This window comes from Sinohyriopsis cumingii, chromosome 12 (assembly GCF_028554795.1).
Source record: "Sinohyriopsis cumingii isolate HCF-2022 chromosome 12, ASM2855479v2, whole genome shotgun sequence".
Classification (NCBI taxonomy): Eukaryota; Metazoa; Mollusca; class Bivalvia; order Unionida; family Unionidae; genus Sinohyriopsis; species Sinohyriopsis cumingii.
Genome location: NC_142972.1, coordinates 89,374,946 through 89,389,498, shown reverse-complemented (window position 1 = coordinate 89,389,498; position 14,553 = coordinate 89,374,946). Strand labels below are relative to the sequence as shown.

At 36.6% G+C, this 14,553-nt stretch overlaps 1 protein-coding gene across 2 annotated transcripts in view; it reads left to right on the top strand.

The window, feature by feature from the left end:
• The window catches only part of LOC149786937 (uncharacterized), a 162,640-nt gene that overhangs the window by 32,420 nt on the left and 115,667 nt on the right, over positions 1–14,553 (top strand). For both annotated transcript variants that reach the window (XM_089977468.1, XM_089977467.1), the window contains one exon: positions 6,587–6,640. In XM_089977468.1, the coding sequence (XP_089833594.1) occupies positions 6,587–6,640 (54 nt within the window). The remainder of the gene's footprint in view (positions 1–6,586; positions 6,641–14,553) is intronic.

Here is a 14,553-nt window from a genome sequence, read left to right as displayed (position 1 = left end):
CATTTAGCAAGGGCGCTAGTTACTGAGGGACCTCTAAAATTTGAAAAAATCCACTTATACATCGAGAAAACCATAGGGTGGGTGGGTTAGGGAACTGAGCTGTTTAATGACTGAATCCTCATTTCACAATCACGTAGATAATTGTTAATAACGTGCTTTTTTAATGCATTTGTTCATTATTCTGTATAAATAACATTTATTTTCAACATGTCCAACATGTGAAAGATGTTCGAACAACGATCACATGTATGCAAAAACATCTGTGTATTATATCGCTGCAGTTTGTTGATTAGTCTGGTTCCGAGATTGGTCTTTAATAGTATACTACCAAGTCAGGAGTTGAAGTAGCTGGGAACTAGACAAACTGTTGATACACCACCAAACAAGATTCCTCTTTTTAAAAGACTAGAAACATTTATTTCTTGAGTCAATCACCTATGTCAAAGCTAAATTTTATATCATTCAATTAGTACAATATTGATGTCATGATTTCATTGAAAGAAATAGTGAAACTTCTTACCATATTTGAGGATCTCTTAGGGCCAGATCAGCAATTTTCTGAAAATTGCTTGCACACAGTGATGCATATAATTCTGTGAAACCAAGCTCTTATTTTACAAAGTATTCATTTCGCTTGGTTGCCTTGCTATCTTTCATCACAGTTATGAATGAGTCGGTATATTTAAGGCAGTTTATGTTACAGACACAATAACATTTATAACAGTGTTCGATTGATCCACTGAAGTCAGTTCACCCGACATACTGGGGCTGATAGATTTTAAGTAATATGTAGAATTTGCATGCCTTTTAACTGGTTTTTTTTTATTCCATCTCCTTTATTTGATTCAAAATACACAATTAACTGGATAATCCAAAGGAGGCCAGCTTTTAATTCAGTGCAACAGTACAACGAATAGTTCTGCAAGGCAGTTATCTAAACATGGTTGACACTTAATTAGGTTCTCTGACACACGCTTGAGGACATATTTGTTACGGTAGATTAACACATTTTACGTTTAAATATACATTGGATTTATGATGATTACACTTAAGAGGACTTAAAGATAGAATTGTAAAAAAAATTGTACTTGATAAAAATTATTTAATTGGCATTTGATTATGAATGTACTGCCTACAGTAGGCGTGACATTTTCATTGATCAAAATTAGCTAGAATATCTTTAATTAATATGAACCAAGAAAATCGTGTGGAAAGAAAATGTAACCAGTTATGACTTCTTATTAAAAGTGGATAGTTTCAAAATGTTGGATAAAATTTCCAGGTCATATCTACCACTTTCGACCATAAAACAAGCGATGTATCATTTCAATTACTAATATTGATTCCAATTTGTTTTCAAGTTAAAGAAATAGGGATAAATTTTTCTTGATATTTTCTGGTTTAAGAAAATGGGGTCCACTCCTGACCTCGCATTATAAGTGGGTTCATGAGGTATTGAGGGAGTGGTGTACTGTACATTTATGATGGTCACTGGTGCTCCACAATTTAATGTTTTTCATTTGGCTAGATTTTTTCAAGAAAAAGAATCCCCCATGTTTGCCTCAATGGTTATAATGGCTATTTAAAGACATTTTAGACAAAATTCTGGCAGCATCTCTAATTATATGATTCGTAACATTCCCACAGGGAAGATCAGCATCCTTTTTTTGAGCAGTAGGGCATAGAGGAAGCTGCCCTCCATTAAAGCTGTACAAATTAATCAGCCATACTCATAATTGGGACAATTCAGTCAGCATAATAGGTATTGGCAGAAATAATCAGTGCCAATGTAAACAAATTTCCAAAATATAAATTTATCATAACATTCATCTTGACAGCTTGAATTTTAAATCAGAATTAAATAGTGGAAATTAAGGAATGAACATTTGTTTTGGGGGTGAATTGAAAGGCAATATATTCTTAAAAGTAAATACTTTTTAACACACTTGCTGTAAACTACTGCTTGTTGTCTGCACGTATCAAATTATCAATACCATTCATGCATTCATCCCAATCACAGCAGCCAATGAGGCCTCATGTGGCTGTTGAACTTCCAGCAACACATTAGCAGATAGCTAGGCAGATTAGATAGCTAGGGAAATTTCCAACTGCTACGAAACTATGACTTGCTATAGTTAATCTGTTCTTCAGCCAGTCCTGCAATGCTACTAATCAATGAATAGCGGCTGGATGCTGAAGCAGCTGAACGCAAACGAATATGATGCAGCATTGATATTGTCATGCCATCACCAGCGATGTTACCCCTGGATACCCCAGGTGCTGAGCTGCTGCAGCGTGCAGCTTGCAGCATGGTACATGCATCCATCCAGCCACATGGAGAACTTAGTAGTATTTTGCTTGATTTAAAGCATTGTTTCAAGAGAGCAAATTGATTGGATTATTAACATTAACTAGCAGTTGAACACTATTAAATATACTACCAAGATTATGCATAATTTCCAACTCGAAACAGTTTAGTCTGGAATTGCTTCAAAGTAAATACAGTTGACGAGTCCAAATCAAATTGTACACTTTGCAAAGCATGCATTTCCAGAGGTGGAAAGGATTCTAAAAGCTATATAACATCAAATCTTGTCTAGCACTTGCGCTGCATACACATCATCGAACATGGCCTGACAAATTGTTTCAAGTTCAGCTTCTTCCCATGTACAATAGGGACTTGGAACAAATTACCATCAATAATTGCAGAAGCTCCTGACTTGGTATCACACAAGCAGGAGCTTTCCAAAATCACGTTTTAATTAACTAGTCTACTACAAGTAAGACCTAGTGATTCTTAGGGCTATGCCAGTTGAGGTTCCTTATCTCATTGCCGCTACAGTAGCTGGATTGGTCTGAGTATGAAGGGCCGAAAACGTACACTGAGACACTTTTGCTTATTTCTGCCTTTCCTATCATTACTCTTCTGACTCTCCTATCTCTTCCATCTTTACTTTATCTTTGACCACGTACCACCCGTTGCTTAATAGTCAAGTGTGACTGCATCAACCTATTTATAGCTATAGAGATATTGATATAGATTAAAAAAAGTATGCAGTGCAGTTAACCTCAATAGCTGCAGCAACTCCTTATACTCGAACTATTGACTCCATGCTGAACCGCAAGCTGCATTTGCATTTGATGACCCGAGAGCTATTACTTGGCACAAAGCTATTGCAGAGCTCATGGCAGTAGAAGTGCAACCATGTTCCGTTGTTGAAAACATTGGATTTTGACGTATGATGGCCAAGGCAGAACCGCGCTATAAAATTCCAAGACGGAAGTTTTTTTCCACATCTTTGATACATGACATGCATAAGGCGATACAAAGCAAGGTGCATGATTTAGTTTCTGCCCAATCTTGCCTTAGTTTGACCTCTGATGCTTGGTCAGACCCGTTCATCGGTGTAGCCTTGTTGACTTTTACGGCATACTGGCTGACGAAAGACTTTCAGTGGAAACAGGTAATTTTAGCAGCAACACCTCTCGATGAATCACACACAGGAGAATATTTGGCGAGCAAACTGGACAAATTATGCGAGGAATACAACATTCCCAAAACACAGATCCATGTTCTTCTGCGTGACGGAGGTGCAAACATGGTTAAAGCAATGCGTCTGGCTGAAATCGACAGCAACAGCTGTTTTGCACACAATCTGCATCTCATTGTCATTGATGGTATTCTGTCGCAGTGAACTGTCAAAGATGTCTTGGGGATTTCGCGATCCATAGTCAGCAAGTTCTGGCACTACATTATGGCACAAAAGCAGCAGAAAAATTTGGCATTGCCCATAAGAAACTCGTCCAGGATGTCCAGAGACGCTGAAATTCTACATGCAATATGTTGGTTTCGTTACATGAACAAAAACCTAGTCTTGGGGGCTAACGCTACTCTCTATGACCTGCCTAGCCTAACAGCTCAACAGTTGGTCTTGATTAACTATATTGTGGACATGTTAGGCCCATTCGTGGACGTTACCAAGGAAGTAAGTGATAGCCAAATATCAGTATCTGTCATTCTTCCTATGCTGAAAATCTTCCGAATGTTGCTGGCTCGAGAGCATGAAGCGAGTCAAGGTATTCTGACAATGTGCCGAGATATATTGAGATCACTAAACACACACTTTGCTGACATTGCCAGCAATAAGAAGCTTGTCTCGGCCACCATCTTGGATCCATGATTCAAACATCACCTGTGTTAGATGACAAGCAGGAGGAACCAAATAACTGAAATGGAACCAAACACAATTGGACCATCAATGTTGCATCTCCGGGATTTGTTTTCTGTGGCCTGTTATGAACCTGTCCATACTGTCAAGAAAACAACCCACTTGGATGACGCCATTAACGTGATGCTTGAATTGTATCTGGCCTGCCCACTGTCGCCATGAGAAGAAGACATATACTGCTGGTGGAGCGCTCACAGGTTTCAGTTACCTTTCTTGGCCAAATTAGTTTGACGGTATTTGTCTGCACCTGCTTCAAGCATTCCGAGCGAGCAGCTATTTAGTGGCGCAGGCCAGATTTTTACGGATTGTTTCGGATCGTTACTTGGCAAGAAGGGAGAAATGTTACTGTTGCTTAAATACAACCTACCTCAACTATTCTTTTAGTATTAGCTGCAGCCAGTGTGCAGTGATGTCTAACTTTAGTATTAAAGCATGCATATTATTAATTTTGATTATTATTGGGCTATTGTTATTAACATATTTTATTCATTATTTAGTTATTTATTGAAATCTAGTAATGGTACCTACATCACTGAACATAAGTTAAAAGACTAGCTTAATACATTTTCATTCATTTATATCTTGAATTGGATAATCATAAGTTTTATCAGTGTTAGCTTTAAAGTTTTTCAAGTTTTCTGTTTGTGTGATCGGTGTTTTCTATAAATTGCAATGTACTTCTTATCCGGTTTCTGTTTATTTTTGCATAGAAGTTCAAATTTACTTGCTGCATAAACAACCTTGTTATAACTCAACAACAGAATACTTTTATACTAATAGGTTTATGTTTCAGAACTAGTCATTGTTATAAAAAAATAATAATGAAGTAATTGGTCTCATAATCGATATCGGCAAATTTAATAATTGGCTATACGTGGTATCAGCATAATCAGCAAGAGGTGACATCGATACAGCTTTACCCTTTATCCACATCCCCTCCTTGATGAGGGAGCAGCACCCATAATTCACCACAGCATGGTTTGGGCTAAAATTGAGTCACACCCCTATGTCAGTACCCTTTCAGGCCTCTAAGGCCTGTTGTTGACATTATGTTTGAGCTCAGATCTAAGTCTATCAAATCCCCTTTCCATATTATCCCTAAAAATTTCTACGAATCTCTGGCCTTCCATAACAGAGAAATGATTTACCCTTTCCCTGCATGCAGCCATGGAGTTCTGGTCCTTGCCACATGGGTGTAAGGCTGTTGCTTTGGACTGTGCACCAGTATCTTGCGATCTTGGGTTGTACAAGAGGGAGTGGGGTGGATCAAATAACCCCAAGCGCTCTGGGAGGGTAGAGAGTTGCTCTTACCTACCTGTTCAGTCATTTGCTTTGGACAGCCAATTAGGTTCAGAGGAAGAGATACTTGGTGATATAATCATACATAGCAGGAGAGAGAGTATGATGAAAACATCCTTTTTATCATGAATGTGCATGAGTTTCATACAGAACAGGCTGGTGTGGCACCACCTCTCTTCAAGTTCCCTGGCTCTTCTCACCCATCAGTAAAGGCAGTCTACATTCATCATATATATTATATATATTGTAATGATTCTGTGGTCATAAACAAAGTTGCATAAAAAAGCAAAAACAACAAAAATTGTAAAACTTAATAAATAAGTTACTTCTCCAAGACAGTTTAACAGGAACTTATGGTATTGTTAATTAAATCCGAAGCAATCTTGCACAGATCTACAAAATTCCAAAAGAATCTAGTGATCTGAATGAATTTCAGGTCTTGAATATGTTGACATACCAGTAATCTGGAATGTGTTAAAGTGCCCATAGTCTTGATGTATCACAATAGCATTGTTCAAAAATCCTTTGAAAGAATTCACATTAATCCTGAAATGTTGTTTTAGTCCAGTTATATGAGCACTTTGTTATTCTAATGAATAATCGAAACAAATGGTTCCTCAAATTATATCTAAAACCTCATTAAAACATGGGACACTAGAAATGTAATATTTGTCCAATGCTTGATGTACATTCCACAGCTCAACATTTTCCTACTTGATCAGTTGCAGTATCTCCTACATGACATATTTAACAGTACATCCCATACAGCCTACTGCAACAGTATAAACCAGACTCAACAGTCTAATAATAGGAAATTACCCCAAATCTCTCAACAGGTACACCATTAGGATTGATTTTAAATCTTGCTAATTCCTGTTTATAGCTCATTGCAATCTAATGCACCAAAAACAAAGGCACAGTACAGATATTCAGATGTCATTTTATGTTTTCTGCATTCAGCAGCATATAACTCTTTCTTACTTTGATTTTTATCATGCCAGTAGTATTATGAATCACTGATATAGGCCACTATAACATGAACATTTTTTTCTTTTCAGAGCTACATGAAAAGATTCCCTTCATCATGAACACAATTCTAAAGGGTGGAAAAAGTAAGTTTTTGTGTAGCCCAAGATTTTTAAGTTAAAAATGATAAATGAATACAAAGTAAGTGTGTGTGTACACCACGTCTTAATTTAAACATAATAAATGAATATGAAATAAGGGTTGTTCCAGTAAAACATATATTGCCCAAGGGGACGGAACTTCAAAAAAACTTCCGTAGGAGGTCGTGTTTCAAACTATTTTGATTCTGACAGTGGAAAGTTGGTTAGGGAATTCACTTCAGTTGTGGGTTGTGTTAACAAAATGAGAAATCGCTGGTGGGGTTGTCAGAAGAAAAAAAAAAGAATATATATTTAAAATCACATCTAACTCCCTCCTAGTGGTCTAACATAAACAAAAAATTGTGTTAGAAAATGATGCCAGTACACATAAGTGCATGTAATTTGTACGAATTCGCATACTTTTAAAGCAGTGATACGCATTCTGCAAATTACATTGTTGCAGATATAAAACCTTTGCTTTGTGCAGTATGCAATTTTTATTAAACTTTTTAACTTTAAAAGTGCATTTCGCAACGTAATTCGTGCTGCCAATAGCGGTCTCGCAGCACTTATGTGACATCCAGATAGCTGGATACTTCATTTCGACATGAATGGCTGTTAAACTAAATTGATTGGTTCATTGGGCTCTGGAACTATCATATTATGGACACTTTAACCTTATTTTCATCATGGAAGTTTTACAGATGCCACACAGGAAACCAAAATGGCTGAATAACAGGGTTTGTCTGGCTGGTGATAGCTTTGATGACAATGAATTTCATGTATATCAGTCTGTTGGACACTGGGAAAATGTCACTGGAAATACCAATGTGTGATTTGAGCCCAAAATTGATGTTGAGTGCGAGTCCCATGTATGAGTTGGATGGACAATATGCCGGTTATATTTATTCAAGATAACCATGTCTGAACAAGCAGACTATGGGAATGTTGGACTTAAAACCCTAATACAGCATTATGGAAGAGAAAAAATCTGGCATAAGAGGCAGCAAAGCACTCATACAAGGAAGTGAATCTTGGGCAGAGATCATGTTAGTGAAAACTCGGGTCTCGTAAATGCTTAGTCAGGTGTATTTGGATGCCAATTTTTTATTGGGGATGCATAAAATCAGATAGGCTAGAGTCCTCTGTACGCATGTAATAGTTGGGCAGCAAAGGTCAAAGACTTTCCAGTCCTGCTTCAGCAACCTGCTTAGTGGGAAAATGTGTAGATCGATTAGCTGTGCTGATATTTACAATGACAAAATTTAGTGGCTGAACCCCTTCCATGTACATGTATCCAATATGAGTGTATCAAAGGAATATGTTGCAATAGCTGGGCGGCAAGATCAAAGGTTTTGACTGGCAGCTGGGTGGGAAAATCTACTGATATTTACAGTGCTTGAATTCAGAGGCAGAAAGACCCAGAGATGTACATGTGGTCATTTATAACAGTACATCAAATAAATAACTTTAGCTTAAAGTATTGTGTTCATTTCCGAGTATAGCGGAATAAGCAGTGTTCGTGACCTCGGAAACATGACATGTTGAGACTTTGACTTGAATGAGTATTTTGCGGTTCAGCGGCAAACTAAATAATAATGTAACAAGATTCAGAAGAGTGCTAAAGTTGACAGAACTGATAGTTTGGATGGGACAGTAGCCAAGTGTAAGAAAGTATGTGATGCCTAGCTGAGTGTTTTGAATAAAACCTTCCTTGGATTGACAAAATTGTCTGGGAGGGGACTGCAACCTTTGCTAGTGGGACTCTTATTTTTACCATAATGGGAGTCTGGACTTCTAGTTTTAAAATCCTAGTGAGACCTCTGGAAAACTTTTCTTTTTGAAACAGATATCTAAGAGAAAATACCCATGGGGCCATGCCTGCGAGATGTTGAAAATCACACAACCATAAAGAACAGTAACTTGTTCAAGCTAGTTATGCATGTGTGTTTTAGACAGCAGGCAATGAAAGGAGTTCTCAACGCAGAATAATATTCATGCACAGAAGAGGATGATCATATTATATTCAGAAACAATTAACAGATTAATGCTCATAGGGAACATCAGAGAATCCCCATACAACATGATTAAGTGTGTGTAGATCTCTAGTTGGCAGAACCCATATGGCAACAAAATAATAACGTGACAAACTTTTATATCTTGCAGATGTGTTACCAAATAAGTCCATGCTGTCTATGTGCAAAACTTAAATGACATTAAACATAAGAGACTGACTGATCTGTGTAAACTCAAAGCAAGATGGATAAAATTTATCCTGTTTCTATTCGGTTCCATCTTCCTATGTATATTTTGATCATGGTGATATTTTATGCAGAGCTTTTTGGCATTACATTCCAAGCCATTATTTGGTATTTGTATTAAAAATGGATTACTATTATCTAGTACACAACATTTTCAAACAGTGTCATTAATGATGAAATTGATGAAAAAAATACCTGATATCATTTTGATATATGGATTCTTTACTACACTACTAATCTGTTCATCCTGATTATTTTTTACCATCTCCTTTAGTTTTACTGGTACCAGTATTTTTAATAAAATTGTAACTTCTATTTTCTTGCAATCTAAATATTTGTAATCATGTATTATTGTCAAAATGTAAAATGTGCTTAGTTTTGTTGTAAAATCTAAAACTATTAATTAGCAAGGGACTAAAGTACAAAGTGGGTCAACTTTATGCTTGCAGAAATTATTGCCAATTATTGCAAAGTTGTATAACCAACACTCATACTGTCACCACATATTCCATTTAAATAGTAATATCATTATTTCTGCATATTGCTATCAGTATTTTCCCAGTGGTATTAATTTTCTGATCTGATGTTATTCGTTTCTTGTGCAATTTTTACACATCAAGAATTCTCACAGTATCATTAAAAACAATGTAATCTGCACCAAATGGAGTTGTTTGAGAAGAAATTCATTTTCTAACACAAAAATTACTGAAGCTATGAGTTCTGTAATTAAAGTCTCACATTAAATAACATTTGAATTAGCCATGATATAAATTTAGGATGCAACTGTACTGATTTCACCTTTGGTATATTGAAATCTTGAATGTGATGGAGGAACATGGCTCCAAAATAAACACATCAGTTTTAGAACCTGTTCTTTGACTGTGATTCAAGTATATAATCCAATTCCAACTGAATTGTTAGAAATTTTGTAATTCTTTTGATAACATCGTAATTAGCTGTCAAATATGGCGTAAGCCTCTGGTCTTTCTGCCATCCCAACCAAGACCCCACCACAACCACGTGACCATTCCCAATGACATCACAGTAATAATCGCTATACAACTAGGGATGACATCTCTCTGAGTATTTTGATTTCAGTAGAGCCTTAACAGAGTGGAACAGTAAGAAAGAATGGCAGAGATTTAAGTGTACGGGAGATATTTAACAATGGCTATTCCTCCCACCACCACTTCCTCATTGGAGATCACACACACACACACACACTCACAAAACCTCCTGAAATCCTGGCAGCATCCTTGCAGGGGAGATAACTTGACTTATATTTGATTTTATTGGTCTCTGGTTATCCCATGGTATTTTTGTTACTTGAACATTATCTTACAGTATGTCCAGTCAGCATGGTTAAAAAAGGCTTGCAACCATTATGAGTTGCTGAAGGAATCACATTTATATAGATATGAAATCATGAGAACCATACTCTAAATCAGTGAAGATAAAATAGAGCAAATATGGGTTCGACTGTCCCTGATTGGTTGATAATGACTGTAAGATTTTAGTAAAAAGAATCTTTTGAGAGCTTGTCCTACTTGTAACTGAAAAAGTGAGTGACATTGTTTTATTAACATAATTTCTGTCGCTTTACAGACTTGAGTTTGGAAGACTCTTCACTGAAATCAGCAGCTGACTCTTTGGTGCAGTATTGAAAGCACACATTTCAAATTTGTGTAGGTCTAGAAAATGCTGCAGCTGTTATGGTTTTCTTTTCACAAAAGCTGTCATCATAGATGTGTGTATACTGATACAAATTTGATTATGAGCACTCAAAATTTCAAGTTATTAAATTTTTATATCATGGTGTTTGCAGAAGTTTACAGTGGGAACTGAATTAGTAAAGCGAGTCCTGAATTCTTGAGTTTTGTACAGAAACATGGAATCCGAGCAGAATACATCAAGAAATGTTGATGTTTTCAATCTAAGATTTAGTCTCCCCATTGCATGTCAAATTGATATGCATTTTCACAAACATTTAGTATAGTAGTAGGAAAAGTAATTGTCAAAGTTAGATACTTATCATAAATAAGACAAACAGTATATCGGGGGGGGGGGACAAGATCAGAAGAACAGGCTGGAATAGAGAAGTATAATAAAAACAATAATGAGTAGAAGTGTGTCTCTTTTTATGTGTGCAACATTATTTTCTCAGCTTCAGTAAGAAATTATATCAAAGGGAAGACATTAAAGGATGTACAGCTAACTAAACCAATGTGAATTTTGCTACAGCAGCAGAGAGGGTGAACAGACCATAGAATTCCGACAAAACAAATAAAACAAACAAATAAAATCATCTCGTAGAAAGGTCAAGATTTTACAAATGAACTTTTCCTTGAGATGTTTTATTTCTGTAATGGACGATTGTACTAATAAAACCTCAGTTCGAAATAGTATCTGAAAAAATAAAGTACTCTACGTGTTTATTTATTTCTTGTTTATTTTTTTGACGACCAACGTTGGTAGGCACCCTCTCTGCTGCTATTAATTTACCACCATACCAAGTCTGATGAATATTTTTCAACGCGTTCTCGCTGTCGTTTTTCCTCATCTGTTTCATCTTCATCTGAATCATGGGAATTTGTTCTATGTTTCAAGTAATATTCAAGTTCTGATGGTGGTTTTTCTATTTTGGGATTTATGTTCTTTCTGTGTTTATAATATATCATCAAACTTCTGTATCGATCTCCACCGCAATTTTTGCAAATCTGATATAATCCTCTAACGCCGTTGTTACAACCAACACAACTTCGTGGACCAGCATGAGGATTTTTCTTTATAAGATAATTATGTTTCTTGCAATATTCTCCACGGCATTTTTTATTACAATTGTTAGTGGTTCCTTGATGTAACCACGCACAGTTGTTCATTATATTAATGATATCTGTTTAATTAAATTTAATTTTATCATCACCCCTGTTACCCAAATATTTTATCAAGACCCACACGATATCTTGTTCTTGGATCATGTAAATTTATTGTTATAAATCCATGTGGGGTAGCTTGCGCTCGTGAGAAGAAATTTTTGAATTTAATTATATCCATGTCACCACCACACCAGGTTTGATGAATATTTCGCAACGTGTGTGTGTCTACGCCATTAAACGCAACTAAAATGTTGCAGTTGTCTCTGATCACCTTCAGAATTTGTGTATATCGTTGAGTAACATAGATCACGTCTGTATTTTTGTGTCTACCTCGGGAAAAAATTCTGGCTGGATTTGATTGTTTATCTAGCATCACATCGTCGTATACAACTAAATTATTAATAAATCCGTCTATGGAATCTACGGATGGTGCTTCATCAATATCGGTTATAAACTCTATAACATCATTATCTTCATCCAGTAATCGTGCATTTTCATTGAAATCTTTAAGTACATCATAACATCGTTGATCATCAACGGATGGTGCTACTAAATATAATTTATCCCATTTCAGCCATCTCATTATCAGATTAAGTAATAATTGCGTCTTACCCGATCCAGATGGTCCTATGATAATCATTCTGATGGAGTTCGGTAGCGCAGGATGGTGTTTAACTGGCTCTCACTGCCGAGTTGCTGAGAAATCAATTATATCCATATATATTATAACATGAATCTATATTGTTTACGCTGTAGAGTTAAAACTCCAACTACTGATTTAGCTACAGTTATAACAAAAAACAAAAAAAGAGCGTACGGTGGAAAATGTTCTATATGCGGTAGAAAGAAATTTTCGTTTTTACCTAATAGGCGCGGTGGTGATATTGCTAATTTGATGTCAAAGTTTCCAGGTGCTCCATGGGCTAAATACAGTGGGGAAAAACATCTACCAGGATATAATTATTGCGGTCCTGGTACTCGACTCGATATCAGGCTTGATAATCAGGATCAACCAAAACCAGGCGAGGAACCAGTAAACGCTATTGATCGAGCTTGTCATGCTCATGATGTAGCTTATAAAAGTCAAAATCTACAAGATAGGCATATTGCAAATGTAAAATTAATTCATTCATTAAATTCTATAAAAAATAAAAATATTAGAGAATCATTAGCTAATTGGTTAGTAAGATCCTCGATGAAAGGTAAATTAGCGATTGGGGCTGGTAATTAATAATGGAATCAATTTATTATTCACCGAGAGGATACTGGAGAGGCAAAGCAGCAATTGGTAAACTCGCTGATGCAGCGGCGGTTAAACATTCTACTGCTAAAGCGTGGTTGTCCAGGCAGGCAATATGGCAAATTTATCTGCCACGTCCTGAACAAATTCAGTACGCGTATTTCGATGTCAGTGTTCCTAATGAAGTTCATCAAGCTGACATTCTGTTTTTACCGCACGATACTGTGCGTGGAAAAACGTACAAGTACGCGTTAACTGTAGTTGATGTTGCAAGTAGATATAAAGAGGCAGAGCCGCTATCAGCAAAAACATCATCTGAAGTAGCCGATGCGTTTGAACGAATTTATCAACGAGGACTCGGACCACAAGGTGGTCTGCGATGGCCACAGCTACTACAGGTTGATCCTGGTAAGGAATTTCTTGGTCCAGTATCATCGTTGATGAAACAACATAATACCAAAATACGACGAGGACATATTGCAATTCACCGTGATCAAGCAATTGTTGAGCGATTTAATCGAACACTTGCTGAGCGGTTATTTGGATATCAATACGCGAGGGAATTTATTCAGGATAAAAGATCTCGTGAATGGGTTGCAAGATTACCAGGCGTGATAGCTGCATTAAATAATGAGATCACACGAACAACCAACATGAAACCCATTAGCGCGGTCACAAAAAAAAAATATACCAACACAACGAAAAGATGTTGGAAAACAAAAAATATTAGGTGATGTCACAGTCAGATATTTATATGAGCCTGGTGAACTTGAAGGTGGTAAAGCGAGAGCGACTGATCCTATTTGGAGTGTTACCACACACAAAATATCTACCGTGACAAGATCCACCGGCAGAAACGTAGGCGTTTCCAGACCTGCAATCTACAGATTAGATTCGGCCGCTCCTCAACGTGGATTTACACGTGAACAACTACAAATAATTCCCGCGGATACACAACTACCACCAAAATCACTCCGGTGATTTCGATCACTTAACTAGCACTAGCGCCAAGGTTGCCAGCGCCTCTACGTCGATTACACTCAAGACATGTTAACATGGTATTTTCTCGTGTATGACCGCGACTATTATCTTTTCTATCTACGGTAAATTGTCTTGAATCATTACTCGAATACCGCCATAACATTATACAATTACAACTGGTGCAATGATTATTCTGCTGCTGTTTTAACTCAATAATAAATTCAACATCAAGATCAAAGTCACGTTTATTTTTTTTATCAGATTGTTTGTATCCGATTAATTTTTTTCTTATTATATCATCATCGATGATGTTAAATTTATCAACGATTTCAGGAATTATGATTCTACGTAATTGAGATATATTTCTGACCCTCGATACTGCCAAATAAACTAAATTTGACCACTCGATGCGATCGTCTACAATCCAGACTCGTGTGTCAGAAATAGTTAATCCCTGAGACGAGTGGATTGTCATAGCGTATCCCAACACCCATGGAGATTTGTCAGCGCGTAATGCATCTTCAACCACACTGATATCAACGGCGACAATATCATTTAATA